The sequence below is a fragment of the Rhinopithecus roxellana genome, chromosome 12 (assembly GCF_007565055.1).
Source record: "Rhinopithecus roxellana isolate Shanxi Qingling chromosome 12, ASM756505v1, whole genome shotgun sequence".
NCBI lineage: Eukaryota > Metazoa > Chordata > Mammalia > Primates > Cercopithecidae > Rhinopithecus > Rhinopithecus roxellana.
The window spans coordinates 25,450,505-25,468,743 of record NC_044560.1 but is presented as its reverse complement, the minus strand read 5'-3'; the positions used below and the strand labels follow the sequence as shown (position 1 = coordinate 25,468,743).

The window sequence follows — 18,239 nt, the reverse complement described above, 5'->3', positions numbered from 1 at the left end:
AAAAAAAAAAAAAAAAAGAATCTGTGATTCGGGAGGCCAAGGCAGGTGAATCATTTCAGGTCATGAGTTCAAGATGAACCTGGCCAATATGGGGAAACCCCATCTCTACTAAAAAGACAAAAATTAGTCAGATGTGGTTGTGTGCACCTGTGGTACCAGCTACTCAAGATGCTGAGGCAGGAGAATCACTGGAATCTGGGAGGCGAAGGTTGCAGCAAGCCAAGATGGTGACACTGCACTCCAGCCTGGGTGACAGAGAAAGACTCCATCGCCAAAAAAAACCCACCACCAGCACCAACAACAACAATCTATGATGCTACAAAGAAACAGTGGATCAGCTATTGCATTGATGGGGTGGAGAACCAGGGTCCAGCCTTGCTTTATGGAACTGTATCAGCAAACCAAACAAGAAAAGTTTCCGTCCACATTTCAATGTGACTGTGCAGCTAACCAAGCTGACTTAAAAGAGATCAAGATTAAAGCTGAGAGTCGTGAAGCCTGGGGAACAATATATCCAAATACAAAGGCAAGGCTGCCAGTCTTCTTCAAAAGGCATAGAAACTCCATGGACATTGTTTGGGGACACATGACTTAATCACAGGTGACAAGAGATACTGAATCGAAGCTAGGAAGCCTCACAGTTACCTCCCATGCACCTCCTGCATTCAGGTGACTATGAGGTTGTCACACTTGCCTGGGGTCCAGTAACTTCACACTGGGGACCGGGAGACAAAGGCATGACATGAGCTGAGAAGGACAGAAAACCTCCCTGATATCTGTGTTTAGAATCCCATCGTAGATTTTTATTTAAACCAACTTGTGTATATAGAGTCTGTCTTCGGGGTTATACTTCCTCAGCACAGAAAGAGGTGTGAGACACAAGGAAAATAGAGGCTACCTGGGATAATGAATACAGCATCCTCCCATTCATCATGAGAGGATGAGTCAATGAGACATGAGTTGACTTGGTCTTCCTCAAATGTGATTTTGGTGTTGCTGTGAGGCTGGTTGGACTCACAAGGACCGTGGCTATTTGAACAAGCGATGGCATATTCGTCCAGTGAGTCCTCAGATTCTTCCTTCTCTTCAGCCTTCTGCACCTCCCTGATGAGCCAGGTGGGATAGAGATGTCAGAAGATTAAACACAGAGGGATTGGACCCCAGGGAGTCCTAGCCAGTTTTCACAGGAGGCATTAAGACAGTGGTCACAGAAAGCAAACAGGAGGTTCCCTTTAAGAGGGAACAGGCAATCCTCTTCTCTCTGCAACAGAGCATGGCTGCCATGGGAGACAGAGAGGAAGAGAGCAACTGGTGTTCATTGCACTGGACAGATAGGAGCTGAGAAAGAAGAAGACTCAGCTATCCCTGTACGGTACAGACACGACACTCACCACACACAGAGAAACACAACAGCTGCCACATCCTGTGTCTAAGTTGGGTTGAATTTCACATACTGTGGCCAAGGGAATGCAGGCGTTTTGTCCATCCTACGTGCCAGAGAGGGTGTGCCTCCTAGACGTTTTTCATATGTTACCACCCATTACTTGCTCCTGATTATTCAGGGTTACCTGGGGGCACATGATTCCTGTACTTTCTCAGTCTCCTCAACGTTAACATCTTCATCCTCAGCTTCATCATTTTCTGTAAATACAGAAGTGTTTGTTCAGGTATTTCCCACTTCACACTCTGCAAGCACAGTCAGCCCAATGGGCACAGAGAGATGGACATCGAGGCATGGGACACCATTCAACTGAAAGCTCTCATGGTTTATCTTTAAGAAAATGCCCTGGCATGGTTTCCTGTTCCATCAGGCAATGCATTTCTGATCTGGAGGGCCACCATCAAGATGTGGCCAAATATTGAAAAGACCTTTGCTCCCCATATCACTGGAGACTTGTGCAGCCTCTCTCTGGACTTTGGCAGCTGTCTCCATCAACCCAACACAGATCTGATTCCCCGGTACAGGCTTGGTGTCCTGTCACAGTTCGCATTTTGAACCTAATTCTTTCTCTTAGGAGAGGACAAACTTGCCCCACAGTCCTCTAAGTATCAGGAGACTTCACAGGCCCTCCATGTGCCTTCTGCTGTGCTATTCAGGGACATTCTCTCTATGGGGAGTGCTCCAGTCTGAAGCACTTCCTACCACCAAATGCCCCCACATCAAGTGCCTTCTCCAACACCACATGGCGAGGGACTTTATCTCATTTTCAAAAGCAGTCATAAGTGATCCCACATTTGGATGCTTCAGAACCTTGCAAGAGACCATTTGCCTGCTTTTGCAGATGGAGAGAGAGAATCTCACGAGGGAAAAATCACTCACTCTACGACAGTTACTAAGAACACTGCCAAACAGACAGCCGGGGAACCTTCATTCTTAGTCCAGAGCTCTTCTCACTCTAACAAGCACCCTCCTGTCACAGCCTCCTTCCTCTCCTTTACAACTAGAGAGATGTTGCCTCTGGCTCCAAACACCATCTTCCATCAAGGAAGGAGAGACATTCACAATACTGTGACCTCCAAACCCATGGGTTGCAGGGTTTCCCATCTCTGTTCTCACTCAAGAAGTCCTGGTCATGTCATGGCCATGTATGTTTAGTGGAAAAAAACACCACCGATACAACTGTCAGTGTAAAAGTACAGAGGTCTGGAGTCTCGCATAAGCCTGGGGTTTTGGGTCATCACGTCCTATGGAAACCTTACCTAGGGTGAGCTTTCGGACGAGGTGCTGTGCCCGCCTACAGCCCTCGGCCAGCTGTTCTCGGAGGTCCCGCCGCTGGGAGTTGGCCGGCTCATCCGGAGTGAGGAGGGCCTGGAGATGCTGATTCAATGCACGAGAGGCATCTCTCCCTTCCCGCAACTTCTCCCTTAACTGGCTCAGCTCTCGTTCCTTAGAGTGAACCAGGACTTTATATTGCCTACAGTGAGATAGTAGAGAAAATTTAACAGTGGAAAGGGGTGAGTGATAAGATCGAATATTGTGACAGAGATTTCTGAGACAATGTCCTCAAGGAGACCTCCAAGAAGGTCAGCACATGTTTAAAGAAATGTCTGTGGCCAAGAGAAAGAACAAAAAATGGTTTACAGGCTTCCTCTATATCAGAGAGGGCTCCTGTAAGATCCTCCACGATGTTCCATTCATCTTTCCCTTCTATAAACAAAAGTAGGTGTCTTCCTTATTCAATTTCAAAAAGACATTCATCCTTTCAGTTCCTCACTCTGGCCATAGACATTTTCATGTGAAAATACACATAGTGCATCTTGCAGTCACTAGAAGCAAAGCCATGGACAGAAATGAGGCCAGGTGCAGACGGGGCCAACTGAAAAGATGAAAGAAGAAAAGAATGACAGGCAACATTGATTGAGTGAAAGGATGAGAAGCTGCAGTCAGTCAGGAGGTGATTCTGACTAAGGGTAAGTGGGGTGGTGATGGCGCACCATTTTCAGTACACTGAATGCTGCTGGGTGGTTCCCACTCCCTTAGTTATTTTTGTGTTATGCATATTTCACCTCAACAATTACTTCTTGGAAAAAGAGAAACCAAGACTCTCAGAAACAACTGCAACCCATAACTTATTATTATCCTTGTTCTCTGTTTCATAAATCTTTGTGTGTTGTGAGCCTGCCATGGCAATTCCTACCCTTCCCCAGACCCAGCTTAGCCCTTATTTTGCCCCGCCGAGTGGCTGTAGTTCAGAGATTTACACACCTGCCCACCTGCCTGCATAGGGCCCCCTCACCTGAGCTCCTCAGCTTGCCCGAGCTGCTCTGCAAGCTTCTCCTCCTTGAACTGAACCTCATCCCGCAGCATAGATTTTAGGAGGTCTTTGCACTCTTCATAGTCTGAGAAAAGACAGACACACCGGCCTCAGTGAAAAGCTGGACACACAGCGGTGGCCACTGCCTACAGGGCAGGAGCCAGGGCCATCCCAAGGACATAACTGTCCCCAGTACCAGGCTCTAGGCAGGGATTTCCACCTCTTTACTCCTCAGTCTCACAACTTTCTGGCATCTAATCCTTCAAAATTTACAGACAAAGAAAGAGAAACTCAAAGGCATATCAAGCAAGTTGACAAGATGATTGAACCACAATGAAGTGGAGTCAGAATTCACAGCCCCTGAGGTCTGATTCTGAATGTGGGGCCACTTTCCCAAGCCTTGCAGCCTCTCCTCCAAACACTGCACTGGGGCATGAAGTAGAGATTTCTTGGACAGTCGGGAAGGGCCCTAGGACTATGGGCCTGATGGTTTCCCTTTGACTGGGAATTTCAAGGACAAATATGTCAAAGATCTTAAAAATCTTTCATTTTTAAATCATATCTGCAGATATGATTTTAACAATCATAACAGAAACATAAAGCATGAGACATAAGCCCACAAGACTATGAAGGAAATACGCCCAAATACTCACAAAGTTTGTGTTAATTTAGAAACACTAGAATGAAGAACTAATAGGTAGTGTTTACACTGTGCCCATAAATGTTCTAGGAGATTGACAAGAAATAGCTAATGTAATCCATTGCAGCAATTTACAGAGGTAGGTATTACTGTAGTACCCTATGAACAGATGAGGAAACGGAGGGACACACAGGACAAGCAACTTGGATGGAGCCCAGGAGACAGGCCCAGTGTTCCTGCTCTGCACACTGCACTGCTACTTCCACACATTCTTGGGTGCATCTTTCTTCCTCTTTAGGAACAAAAGCCTGTACCCCAAGAAACAGGACTTCCCTCCCACCAGGCTACTCTCTGCCTTTTTTGTTTGTTTCTTTTATGATGAGTCGTGCCCTGTCGCCCAGGCTGAAGTGCAATGGCATGATCTTGGCTCACTGCAACCTCTGCCTCTTGGGTTCAAAGGATTCTCCAGCCTCAGCTTCCCGAGTAGCTGGGATTACACGTGCCCACCACCACGCCCAGCTAATTTTTGAAATCTTAGTAGATACGGGGTCTCTCCACGTTACCCAGGATGGAATCAAACTCCTGACCTCGTGATCCACCCACCTCAGCCTCCCAATGTGCTGGGATTACCGGACTGAGCCACCTTGCACGGCCCCTACTCCCTGCTCTTGATGCTGTCGGTTATAGATACCACAGGTTCTATTAGGAGCAGACTCCTACTGACGCCCCTCACAGCAGGTACTGTGTACTATCACCAAATTTCCCTCAGGGTCCCTAGAACAGAGCTTTGCCTATTGGACCTCAACAGAAGCTTGAACTGAATAAAAGTTCACTAGCCCAAGACATTTAGAACAACAGACTAGATGTTATTTGTCTGCCGGATCTTATATGGTACAGAGAGGATTCTTGAAAACATGATTTAGCCTCTTGGAGAAAACAGGTCATTCTGTGCCTGTGTCTGAAACCGTAACTGAGATTTTAACTCTAGACCCATCCCCAATGGACTGCAAACATGGATGTTTCGAAATACTTTGGTACCTCTCTCTTCCAACTTTAACAAAATGTGAAAATACCCATTTCTATTTTCCTAGAAGTACAGGAAGGATTAAATTACTTCTGATGGAGAGAGAATTCAGTTTCTCAGAGAGAAGACAGGACATCATTCATCACTTTTGTGATGGTGAGCCTATGGAACTTACTGTAACTGTTCTGCCCCTTGGCCAGAAAGTAGGCCAGTTGAGTTACAAGATATTTCTCCTTGGTGTTTATGAACTGACGTTTGTTCTCTGCCCGCTGGGGGCGCAATTTCTCGTTGATTTCTAGAGTGTTCATCTCTGACTTCTCACTGGGCCAAGGGCCCGCAGATACCACCATGCTGACGTTTGTGGCAGAAGAGCTGGAGCCATGGACTGGGGAGAAAAAACCCAAACACATGATGGGTTAATAACTGGTGAAATCAAATAGGTTGAATCAGGACTGAGGGATGTCACTGACAGCCTTGTCCACTGATTTGAAGATGCTGTTTCCCTGGTTTCACTCTTCTCATCTCCACTCTTGATCTCCTGTAAGTCAACTTGTCTGAGCTATGCAGTCACCTTGAAACCAGAACACAAACACTTCCACCCTTTTCTTGCTTACAAGTTTCTATAAAGCAAGGCTGGGCTCTGAACTTTTTACCCCATGAGTGGCCAATGTTTCTGTGTAGCTCGAGACTGTTTTTTGTTTCGTTAATTTTTTTGTTTGATTGGTTGGTTGGTTTTGGTTTTTTATATTTTGTTTGAGAAGGAGTCTCACTGTGTTGCCCAGGCTGGAGTTCAGTGGCAGGATCTCAGCTCACTGCAACCTCTGCCTCCTGGGTTCAAGTGATTCTCCTGCATCAGCCTCCCAAATAGCTGGGATTAGAGGCACCAACCACCCTGCCAGCTATTTTTTTGAATTTTTAGTAGAGATACAATTTCGCCATGTTGGCCAGGTTGCTTTCGAACTCCTGACCTCAGGTGATCCGCCCACCTCGCCCTCCCAAAGTGCTGGGATTACAGATGTGAGCCCAGCGACCCTGGCCAGAGACTTCTTATTAACAGCTAAGACAAGCCAATGAAAAGGAGACAGAGTCTAGCCTGAGAAAAGTGAATGAGGGTGGGAGGATCATCTGAGCCAATCCTCACACCTAAGCCTCCTGAGCAGTTGGGAGTATAAGGGCAAAGGAACATGCCTGGCTAATGTTTTGTATTCTTTGTAAAGATGGGTTTCACCATATTCTCCAGCCTGCTCTCCAGCTCCTGAACTCAAATGATCCTCTCACTTGGGCCTCCCAAAGTGCTGCGAATATGTGTGAGTCACTGCCCCTAGCTCCATCTTAGTTTCTGAGTAAACCAATATGTACGTATATAGCCTGTCCTCACAATGAATGGATCTTCCGTAGCCTAGACAAGGTATGAGACACAAGGAAAACAGAGGCTACCTGGGAGAAGGTTTAGAGCATCCTGCCGTCCATCAGGACACGATTCACGGTCTATAAGCAGAGTCAAGTCCATTTGGTCTTCCTTAAATGTGACTTTGGAGTTCTGATGAGGCTGGTTGGACTCAGAAGGGCCGTAGGTATTTGAACAAGTGATGGTACATTCCTCCACTGAGTCCTCAGGGACTTCCTTTTCTTCTGCCTTCCGCACCTCCCTGATGAGGTGAGATAGAGATGTCAGAAGATTAAATACAGAGGGATTGGACCCCAGGGAGACCTAGCAGGTTTTGACAGGAGGCATTAAGACAGTGGTCACAGAAAGCAAACAGGAGGTTCCCTTTAAGAGGGAACAGGCAATCCTCTTCTCTCTGCAACAGAGCATGGCTGCCATGGGAGACAGAGAGGAAGAGAGCAACCGGTGTTCTTCTCACTGGATAGATAGGAGCTGAGAAAGATGAAGACTCAGCTATCCCTGTACGGTACAGACACGACACTCACCACACACAGAGAAACACAACAGCTGCCACACCCTGAGTCTAAGCTGGGTTGAATTTCACATACTGTGGCCAAGGAAATGCAGGCTTGTGGCCCATTGTAGATGCCAGAGACAGGGTGTGCCTCCTAGACCTTTTTCATATGTTAAAACCCATTACTTGCTCCTGATTATTCAGTGTTACCTGGGGCACATTATTCCTGTACTTACTCAGTGTCCTCAACGTTAACATCTTCATCCTCATCTTCATCATTTTCTGTAAATATAGAAGTGTTCGTTCAGATATTTCGCATTTCACACTCTGCAGGCACAGTCACTCCAATGTGCACAGAGACATGGACATCTAGGCATGGGTCACCATTCAACTGAAAGCTCTCATGTTTTATCTTTAACAAAATGCCCAGGCATGGTTTCCTGATCCATCAGGCAATGCATTTCTGATCTGGAGGGCCACCATCAAGATGTCACCAAATACTGAAAAGTCCCTTTGCTCCCCATATCACTGGGGACTTGCGCAGCCTCTCTGGACTTTGGAAGCTCTCTCCCGCATCCCACCACGGATCTGATTCCCAGGCACAGACTTAGTGTTGTGTCACAGTTCGCATTTCAAACCTAATTCTTTCCCTTAGGAGAGGACAAACTTGCCCCACAGTCCTCTATGCCTCAGGAGACTTCACAGGCCCTCCATGTGGCTTCTGCTGTGTTATTCAGGGACATGCTCTCCATGGGGAGTGCTCCAGTCTGAAGCACTTCCTACCACCAAATGCCCCCATGTCAAGTGCCTTCTTCAACACCACACGGCGAGGGGCTTTATCTCATTTTCAAAAGCACTCATGTGTTCCCACGTTTAGATGCTTCAGACCCTTGCAAGAGACAATTTGCCTGCCTTCTCCGATGGACACAGAGATACTCAAAAGGATAAATTACTCACTGACAGTTACTAAGAACATTGCCAAGAAGACAGCCTGGGAACCTTCACTCTAAGTCTACAGCTCTTTTCACTCTAACAAGCACCCTCCTGTCACAGCCCCCTTCCTCTCCTTTACAACTAGAGAGATGCTGCCTCTTACTCCAAAGACCATCTCCACCAAGGAAGGAGGGACATTTGCAATACTGTGACCTCCAAACCCATGGGTTTCCCATCTCTGATATCATGCAGGAAGTCCTGGAAGGGCCACATATGTTTAGTGGAAAAAAACACCACCGATACAACGATTATTGTGAAAGTACGGAGGTCTGGAGTCTCTCATAAGCCTGGGGTTATGGATCATCAGGTCCTATGAAGACTTTACCTGGGGTGAGCTTTTGGACGAGGTGCCGTGCCCGCCTACAGCCCTCGGCCAGCTGTTCTCGGAGGTCCCGCCCGTGGGAGTTGGCTGGCTCATCCGGAGTGAGGAGGGCCTGGAGATGCTGATTCAATGCGCGAGAGGCATCTCTCCCTTCCTGCAACTTCTCCCTTAACTGGCTCAGCTCTCGTTCCTTAGAGTGAACCAGGACTTTATATTGCCTACGGTGAGGTAGTAGAGAAAATTTAACAGTGGAAAGGGGTGAGTGATAAGATCGAATATTGTGACAGAGATTTCTGAGACAATGTCCTCAAGGAGACCTCCAAGAAGGTCAGCACATGTTTAAAGAAATGTCTGTGGCCAAGAGAAAGAACAAAAAATGGTTTACAGGCTTCCTCTATATCAGAGAGGGCTCCTGTAAGATCCTCCACGATGTTCCATTCATCTTTCCCTTCTATAAACAAAAGTAGGTGTCTTCCTTATTCAATTTCAAAAAGACATTCATCCTTTCAGTTCCTCACTCTGGCCATGAATATTTCTACGTGAAAATACACATAGTGCATCTTGCAGTCACTAGATGCAAAGCCATGGACAGAAATGAGGCCAGGTGCAGACGGGGCCAACTGAAAAGACGAAAGAAGAAAAGAATGACAGGCAACATTGATTGAGTGAAAGGATGAGAAGCTGCAGTCAGTCAGGAGGTGATTCTGACTAAGGGTAAGTGGGGTGGTGATGGCGCACCATTTTCAGTACACTGAATGCTGCTGGGTGGTTCCCACTCCTTTAGTTATTTTTGTGTTGTGCATATTTCACCTCAACAATTACTTCTTAGAAAAAGAGAAACCAAGACTCTCAGAAACAACTGCAACCCATAACTTATTATTATCCTTGTTCTCTGTTTCATAAATCTTTGTGTGTCGTGAGCCTGCCATGGCAATTCCTACCCTTCCCCAGACCCAGCTTAGCCCTTACTTCGCCCTGCCGAGTGGCTGTAGTTCAGAGATTTACACACCTGCCCACCTGTCTGCATAGGGCCCCCTCACCTGAGCTCCTCAGCTTGCCCGAGCTGCTCTGCAAGCTTCTCCTCCTTGAACTGAAGCTCATCCCGCAGCAGAGATTTTAGGAGGTCTTTGCACTCTTCATAGTCTGAGAAAAGACAGACACACCGGCCTCAGTGAAAAGCTGGACACACAGCGGTGGCCACTGCCTACAGGGCAGGAGCCAGGGCCATCCCAAGGACATAACTGTCCCCAGTACCAGGCTCTAGGCAGGGATTTCCACCTCTTTACTCCTCACTCTCCCAACTTTCTGGCATCTAATCCTTCAAAATTTACAGACAAAGAAAGAGAAACTCAAGGGCACATCAAGGAAGTTGACAAGATGATCAACCACAATTCAGTGGAGTCAGAATTCACAGCCCCTGAGGTCTGACTCTGAATGCGGGGCCACTTTCCCAAGCCTTGCAGCCTCTCCTCCAAAACACTGCACTGGGGCATGAAGTAGAGATTTCTTGGACAGTCGGGAAGGCCCCTAGGACTATGGGCCTGATGGTTTCCCTTTGACTCGGAATTTCAAGGATAAATATGTCAAAGATCTTAAAAATCTTTCATTTTTAAATCATATCTGCAGATATGATTTTAACAATCATAATAGAAACATAAAGTATGAGACATAAGACCGCAAGACTATGAAGGAAATATGCCCAATACTAACAAAGTTTGTGTTAATTTAGAAACAGTAAAATGAAGAACTAATAAATAGTGTTTACTCTGTGCCAATAAATGTTCTAAGAGAATGACAAGAAACAGCTCATGTAATCCATTGCAGCAATTTACAGAGGTAGGTATTACTGTAGTACCGTATGAACAGATGAGGAAACTGAGGGACACACAGGACAAGCAACTTGGATGGAGCCCAGGAGACAGGCCCAGTGTTCCTGCTCTGCACACTGCACTGCTACTTCCACACATTCTTGGGTGCATCTTTCTTCCTCTTTAGGAACAAAAGCCTGTGCCCCAAGAAACAGGACTTCCCTCCCACCAGGCTACTCTCTGCCTTTTTTGTTTGTTTCTTTTCTGATGAGTCTTGCCCTGTCGCCCAGGCTGAAGTGCAATGGCATGATCTTGGCTCACTGCAACCTCTGCCTCCTGGGTTCAAAGGATTCTCCAGACTCAGCCTCTCGAGTAGCTGGGATTACAGGCCTCCGCCACCACGCCCAGCTAATTTTTGAAAATTTAGTAGATACGGGGTCTCTCCACGTTACCCAGGATGGAATCAAACTCCTGACTTCGTGATCCACCCGCCTCAGCCTCCCAAAGTGCTGGGATTACCGGACTGAGCCACCTTGCTCGGCCCCTACTCCCTGCTCTTGATGCTGTCGGTTATAGATACCACAAGTTCTATTAGGAGCAGACTCCTCTTGATGCCCCTCACAGCGGGTGCTGTGTACTATCACCAAATTTCCCTCAGGGTCCCTAGAACAGAGCTTTGCCTATTGGACCTCAACAGAAGCTTGAACTGAATAAAAGTTCACTAGCCTGAGACATTTAGAACAACAGACTAGATGTTATTTGTCTGCCGGATCTTATATGGTACAGAGAGGATTCTTGAAAACATGATTTAGCCTCTTGGAGAAAACAGGTCATTCTGTGCCTGTGTCTGAAACCGTAACTGAGATTTTAACTCTAGGCCCATTCCCAATTGACTGCAAACATGGATGTTTTGAAATACTTTGGTGCAAACATGGATGTTTCGAAATACTTTGGTACCTCTTTCTTCCAACTTTAACAAAATGTGAAAATACCCATTTCTATTTTCCTAGAAGTACAGGAAGGATTAAATTGCTTCTGATGGAGAGAGAATTCAGTTTCTCAGAGAGAAGACAGGACATCATTCATCACTTTTGTGATGGTGAGCCTATGGAACTTACTGTAACTGTTCTGCCCCTTGGCCAGAAAGTAGGCCAATTGAGTTACAAGAAATTTCTCCTTGGTGTTTATGAACTGATGTTTGTTCTCTGCCCGCTGGGGGTGCAATTTTTCGTTGATTTCTAGAGTGTTCATCTCTGACTTCTCACTGGGCCAAGGGCCCGCAGATACCACCATGCTGACGTTTGTGGCAGAAGAGCTGGAGCCAGGGACTGCGGAGAAAAAACCCAAACACATGATGGGTTAATAACTGGTGAAATCAAATAGGTTGAATCAGGACTGAGGGATGTCAGACAGCCTTGTCCACTGATTTGAAGATGCTGTTTCCCTGGTTTCACTCTTCTCATCTCCACTCTTGATCTCCTTTAAGTCAACTTGTCTGAGCTACGCAGTCACCTTGAAACCAGAACACAAACACTTCCACCCTTTTCTTGCTTACAAGTTTCTATAAAGCAAGGATGGGCTCTCACCTTTTTACCTCATGAGGGGCCAATGTTTCTGTGTAGCTCAAGAGATTGTTTTTTGTTTCATTAAATTTTTGTTTGATTGGTTGTTTGGTTTGGTTTGGTTTCTTATGTTTTGTTTGAGAGGGAGTCTCACTGTGTTGCCCAGGCTGGAGTGCAGTGGCATCATCTCAGCTCCCTACAACCTCTGCCTCCTGGGTTCAAGTGATTCTCGTGTGTCAGCCTCCCAAGTACCTGGGATTACAGGCGTCAACCACCCTGCCAGCTATTTTTTTGAATTTTTAGTAGAGATACAATTTCGCCATGTTGGCCAGGCTGCTTTCAAACTCCTGACCTCAGGTGATCCACCCACCTTGCCTTCCCAAAGTACTGGGATTACAGATGTGAGCCAGCGACCCTGGCCAGAGACTTCTTATTAACAGCTAAGACAAGCCAATGAAAACGAGAGAGAGTCTAGCCTGCGAAAAGTGAATGAGAGTGGGAGGATCATCTGAGCCAATCCTCGCACCTAAGCCTCCTGAGAAGTTGGGACTATAGGGGCAAAGGAACATGCCTGGCTCATGTTTTGTATTCCTTGTAAAGATGGGTTTCACCATATTCTCCAGCCTGGTCTTGAACTCATGAACTCAAATGATCCTCCCACTTGGGCCTCCCAAAGTGCTGCGAATATATGTGTCAGTCACTGCACCTAGCTCCATCCAAGTTTCTGAGTAAACCAATATGTACCTATACAGCCTGTACTCAGAATGGATCTTCCGTAGCCTAGACAAGGTATGACACACAAGGAAAACAGAGGCTACCTGGGACAGGGTTTAGAGCATCCTGCCGTCCATCGGGAGACGATTCACGGTCTACAAGCAGAGTCGAGTCCACTTGGTCTTCCTCAAATGTGACTCTGCAGTTCTTGTGAGGCTGGTTGGACTCAGAAGGGCCACAGCTATTTGAAGAAGTGCCGGCACAGTCCTCCACTGAGTCCTCAGGGACTTCCTTTTCTTCTGCCTTCCGCACCTCCCTGATGAGGTGAGATAGAGATGCCAGAAGATTAAACACACAGGGATTGGACCCCAGGGAGTCCTAGCCAGTTCTGACAGGAGGCATTAGGAGAGTGGTCACAGAAAGCAAACAGGAGGCTCCCTTTAAGAGGGAACAGGCAATCGTCTTCTCTCTGCAACAGAGCATGGCTGCCATGGGAGACAGAGAGGAACAGAGCAACTGGTATTCATTGCACTGGACAGATAGGATCTGAGAAAGAAGAAGACTCAGCTATCCCTGTACAGTACAGACATGACACTCGCCACACACAGAGAAACACAACAGCTGCCGCATCCTGAGTCTAAGCTGGGTTGAATTTCACATACTGTGGCCAAGGGAATGCAGGCTTGTGGCCCATCAGAGATGCCAGAGAGGGTGTGCCTCCTAGACCTTTTTCATATGTCAAAACCCATTACTTGCTCCTGATTATTCAGGGTTACCTGGGGGCACATGATTCCCGTACTTTCTCAGCCTCCTCAACGTTAACATCTTCATCCTCATCTTCATCATTTTCTGTAAATGCAGAAGTGTTCATTCAGATATTTCCCACTTCACACTCTGCAAGCATAGTCAGCCCAATGTGCACAGAGAGATGGACATCGAGGCATGGGTCACCATTCAACTGAAAGCTCTCATGTTTTATCTTTAACAAAATGCCCTGCCATGGTTTCCTGATCCATCAGGCAATGCATTTCTGATCTGGAGGGCCACCATCAAGATGTGGCCAAACATTGAAAAGACACTTTGCTCCCCATATCACTGGGGGACTTGCCCAGCCTCTCTCTGGACTTTGGCAGCTGTCTCCATCATCCCATCACAAATCTGATTCCCAGGCACAGGCTTGGTGTCCTGTCACAGTTCGCATTTCGAACCTAATTCTTTCTCTTAGGATAGGTCAAACTTGCCCCACAGTCGTCTATGCATCAGGAGACTTCACAGGCCCTCTGTGTGGCCTCTCCTGTGTTATTCAGGGACATGCTTTCCATGGGGAGTGCTCCAGTCTGAAGCACTTCCTACCACCAAATGCCCCCACATCAAGTGCCTTCTCCAACAACACATGCCGAGGGGCTTTATCTCATTTTCAAAAGCAGTCGTAAGTGTTCCCACATTTGGATGCTTCAGAACCTTGCAAGAGACAATGTGCCTGCCTCTGCAGATGGAGAGAGAGAATCTCACGAGGGAAAAATCACTCAATCACCGACAGTTACTAAGAACATTGTCAAAGACACAGCCTGGGAACCTTCATTCTTAGTCCAGAACTCTTTTCACTCTAACAGGCACCCTCCTGTCACAGCCTCCTTCCTCTCCTTTACAACTATAGAGATGTTGCCTCTGGCTCCAAATACCATCTTCCATCAAGGAAAGAGGGACATTCGCAATACTGTGACCTCCAACCCCATGGGTTGCAGGGTTTCCCATCTCTGAACTCACCCAGGAAGTCCTGGTCATGTCATGGCCACATATATTTAGTGGAAAAAACCACCACCGATACAACTGTCATTGTGAAAGTACGGAGGTCTGGAATCTCTCATTAAGTCGGGGGTTTTGGGTCATCAGGTCCTATGGAGACTTTACCTGCGGTGAGCTTTTGGACGAGGTGCTGTGCCAGCCTACAGCCCTCGGCCAGCTGTCCTCGGAGGTCCCACCCCTGAGAGTTGAGCGGCTCATCCGGAGTGAGGAGGGCCTGCAGATGCTGATTCAATGCGCGGGAGGCACCTCTCCCTTCCCGCAACTTCTCCCTTAACAGGCTCAGCTCTCGTTCCTGAGAGTGAACCAGGACTTTATATCGCCTAAGGTGAGATAGTAGAGAAAATTTAACAGTGGAAAAGGGTGAGTGATCAGTTCGAATATTGCTACAGAGATTTCTGAGACAATGTCCTCAAGGAGACCTCCAAGGAGAAGGTCAGCACATGTTTAAAGAAATGTCTGAGGTCAAGAGAAAGAAGAAAATATAGTTTACAGGCTTCCTCTATATCAGAGAGGACTCCTGTAAGATCCTCCACGATGTTCCATTCATCTTTCCCTTCTGTAAACAAAAGTAGGTGTCTTCCTTATTCGCTTTCAAAAAGACATCCATCCTTTCAGTTCCTCACTCTGGCCATGGACATTTCCATGTGAAAATATACATAGTGCGTCTCACAGTCACTAGATAAAAAGCCATGGACAGAAATGAGGCCAGGTGCAGATGGGGCCAATTGAAAAGAAGAAAACAATGACAGGTTCGAGAAGGCAACATTGATCGAGTGAAAGGATAAGAAGCCGCAGTCAGTCAGGAGGTGATTCTGACTAAGGGTAAGTGGGGTGGTGATGGCGTACCATTTTGATTACACTCAATGCTGTGCTGGGTGGTTCCCACTCCCTTAGTTAATTTTGTGTTATGCAAATTTCACCTCAACAATTACTTCTTTCAAAAAGAGAAATCAAGGCTCTGAGAAACAACTGCAACCCATAACTTATTATTATCCTTGTTCTCTGTTTCATAAATCTTTGTGTGTTGTGAGCCTGCCATGGCAATTCCTACCCTTCCCCAGACCCAGCTTAGCTCTTACTTCAACCCGCCGAGCTGCTCTGCTTCAGAGATTTACACACCTGCCCACCTGCCTGCATAGGGCCCCCTCACCTGAGCTCCTCAGCTTGCCCGAGCTGCTCTGCAAGCTTCTCCTCCTTGAACTGAAGCTCATCCCGCAGCATAGATTTTAGGAGGTCTTTGCACTCTTCATACTCTGAGAAAAGACAGACAGATTGGCCTCAGTGAAAAGCTGAACACACAGCGGTGGTCACCGCCTACAGGGCAGGAGCCAGGTCCATCCCAAGGACATAACTGTCCCCAGCATCAGGCTCTACGCAGGGAATTCCACCTCTTTACTCTTTAGTCTCCCCACTTTATGACATCTCATCCTCCACAATTTAGAGACGAAGAAAGAGAAACTGAGGGACAGACAGGACAAGCTACTTGGATGGAGCCCAGGTGACAGGCCGAGGGTTCCTGTTCTGCACACTGCACTGCTACTTCCACATATCCTTGGGTGCGAACTTTCTTCCTCTTTAGGAACAAAAGTCTGTTCCCCAGGAAGTAGGACTTCCCTCACACCAGGATACTCTCTGCCTTTGTTTGTTTGTTTATTTTTTGAGGAGTCTGGTCCTGTCGCCCAGGCTGGAGTGCAATGGCATGATCTTGGCTCACTGCAACCTCTGCCTCCTGGGTTCAAAGGATTCTCCTGCCTCAGCCTCCTGAGTAGCTGGGATTACAACCACGCTCAGCTAATTTTTGTAATTTTCGTAGAGATGGGGTTTCTCCATGTTGCCCAGGCTGGTCTCAATCTCCTGACCTTGTGATCCAGCTGCCTCAGCCTCCCAAAGTGCTGGGATAACAAGACTGAGCCACCTTCCACAGCCCCTACTCCCTGCTCTTGATGCTGTCGGTGATGGTGTCTGAAACCATAACTGAGATTTTAACTCTAGGCCCATCCCCACCTGACTGCAAACATGGAAAGTTTCAAAATACTTTGGTACCTCTGTCTTCCAATTTTAACAAAATGTGAAAATACCCATTTCTAATTTCGTAGAAGTACGGAAAGGATTACATTACTTCTGATGGAGAGAGAATTCAGTTTCTCAGAGAGAAGACAGGACATCATTCATCACTTTCGTGATGGTGAGCCTACGGAACTTACTGTAAGTGTTCTGCCCCTTGGCCAGAAAGTAGGCCAATTGAGTTACAAGAAATTTCTCTTTGGTGTTTATGAACTGATGTTTGTTCTCCGTCCGCTGGGGGCGCAATTTCTCGTTGATTTCTAGAGTGTTCATCTCCGCCTTCTTATTGGACCAAGGGCCCGCAGATACCACCATGCTGACGTTTGTGGCAGAAGACGTGGAGTCAGGGACTGGGGAGAAGAAACCGAAACACATGATGCGTTAAAAACTGGTAAAATCAAATAGGTTGAATCAGGACTGACGGATGTCAGTAACTGAAATTCTTAACTTACTGTTCAGAAAAACGAGATCAGTCCCCACAGCACTTTAGTATCCTTAACCACAAAAACAAGATTCGAGGTGTCTGAGTTCAGAGCTAAGGCACTGCCAGTCGCTCAGAGTCTCACAAGAGTGAGGAAGATTGTGGCCAGGGTGCCAGGTAACGGTCTGCAGTTGCAATAACAGAATTAGAAGGTGGGGGTGTCATGGAATCTTAGGAGCCTGCATTCCAATTGCCCCGGCTTGACTGAAACACAGGCACCCTGGTCTCACCTGAGGGTCACCACCAGTGGGCTCATTCCTTCAGCATTCACTCTCAATATTCACGTACCTTTGTGACAATGCCACAGACCCATCTCTTTCCCAATACATCTAAGCACATTCCTCACTGTTTATCTCTTGTCTGTACAACATCATCAAGGCAGAAACAGTTTCCCAACAGGTTATATTTTCTTAATGACAGTCATGAAGTCACCCCACCTGCTCTAAGTTAAAACAGATCTTAAGCCTTTTCTACAACTGTAAGATATGAAACTTTTAGCCTGCACTGATATCCTTCCTCTGCGTCTTCTGCAGTTTTTTCTGTATCCACTAGAAAGCGAATGAATAATTCATTTTTAAAAAATGTTTTCTTTCCTGTCTCAGTATTCTTCTTGCTGCATCTCATTGTTACGTTGATTTCTTTTTTCTTACTGGGGCACCATCTTGGCTTTTCACTACACTCTAGACCAGTTTGACATCCCTATGTCCAAAGCTCTTCCTCTATGTGGGTTGATTTGTATTTTAATGGCACTGAGAACCACATTTCATACTTGTCAATTGTGGATGTCATTCGAGTGCCTCAAGGGCTCTTTTCAAGGGATGAAGTGATCAAACTCGTGTATATAGAGACCTGCTGAAAGCATGTGTGACCATCTATCTTAGGAAGTTTCCTAAACCTGATGCTATTTGGTTGTTTCCCTTCTGTTTTCCCGTATACAGGAAAGAACAGGGCCATGAGCCGTTCTTATGGAATATGTTTTGATATATATTTTGTTGAGTTGGACTCACATCATTCATTTTTGGTTTCATTTCACTAACAGAACATGGCAAGATCAAGGTTATGGTCAGGGTTGGTTGGTGATCCTCAGTGGTGCAGCAGAAGGTGAGTTTGACATGAGAGGAATGAGTAGGAAAGAGCAATCCCCTGAGCCACCTCCTCACTTTCTCAGC

The 18,239-nt window shown here is 46.6% G+C and overlaps 1 protein-coding gene and 1 long non-coding RNA gene across 5 annotated transcripts in view; one reads left to right on the top strand and one right to left on the bottom strand.

Moving 5' to 3' along the window:
- Positions 1 to 16,997, bottom strand: part of LOC115892402 (neuroblastoma breakpoint family member 3-like) — a 27,693-nt gene extending 10,696 nt beyond the window's left edge. The window contains 15 exon segments of the mRNA XM_030913818.1: positions 899 to 1,104; positions 1,569 to 1,641; positions 2,701 to 2,915; positions 3,738 to 3,840; positions 5,595 to 5,804; positions 6,857 to 7,068; positions 7,557 to 7,602; positions 8,639 to 8,853; positions 9,676 to 9,778; positions 11,562 to 11,771; positions 12,824 to 13,035; positions 13,496 to 13,568; positions 14,631 to 14,845; positions 15,676 to 15,778; positions 16,730 to 16,997. Coding sequence (XP_030769678.1) covers positions 899 to 1,104; positions 1,569 to 1,641; positions 2,701 to 2,915; positions 3,738 to 3,840; positions 5,595 to 5,804; positions 6,857 to 7,068; positions 7,557 to 7,602; positions 8,639 to 8,853; positions 9,676 to 9,778; positions 11,562 to 11,771; positions 12,824 to 13,035; positions 13,496 to 13,568; positions 14,631 to 14,845; positions 15,676 to 15,778; positions 16,730 to 16,964 — 2,431 coding nt within the window. The 5' untranslated portion in view covers positions 16,965 to 16,997.
- Positions 3,273 to 18,239, top strand: LOC115892404. 4 transcript variants are annotated; one of them, XR_004052296.1, is made up of 6 exons: positions 3,273 to 3,411; positions 5,487 to 5,575; positions 5,719 to 5,959; positions 7,751 to 9,349; positions 16,622 to 16,730; positions 16,854 to 16,980. It is a non-coding gene; the product is annotated as an uncharacterized LOC115892404 (long non-coding RNA). The 4 variants fall into 4 exon arrangements; XR_004052297.1 differs by lacking the exon at positions 3,273 to 3,411 and adding an exon at positions 18,110 to 18,239 and having other exon boundaries at positions 5,242 to 5,575; XR_004052294.1 differs by lacking the exons at positions 3,273 to 3,411; positions 5,719 to 5,959 and having other exon boundaries at positions 5,242 to 5,575; positions 7,654 to 9,349.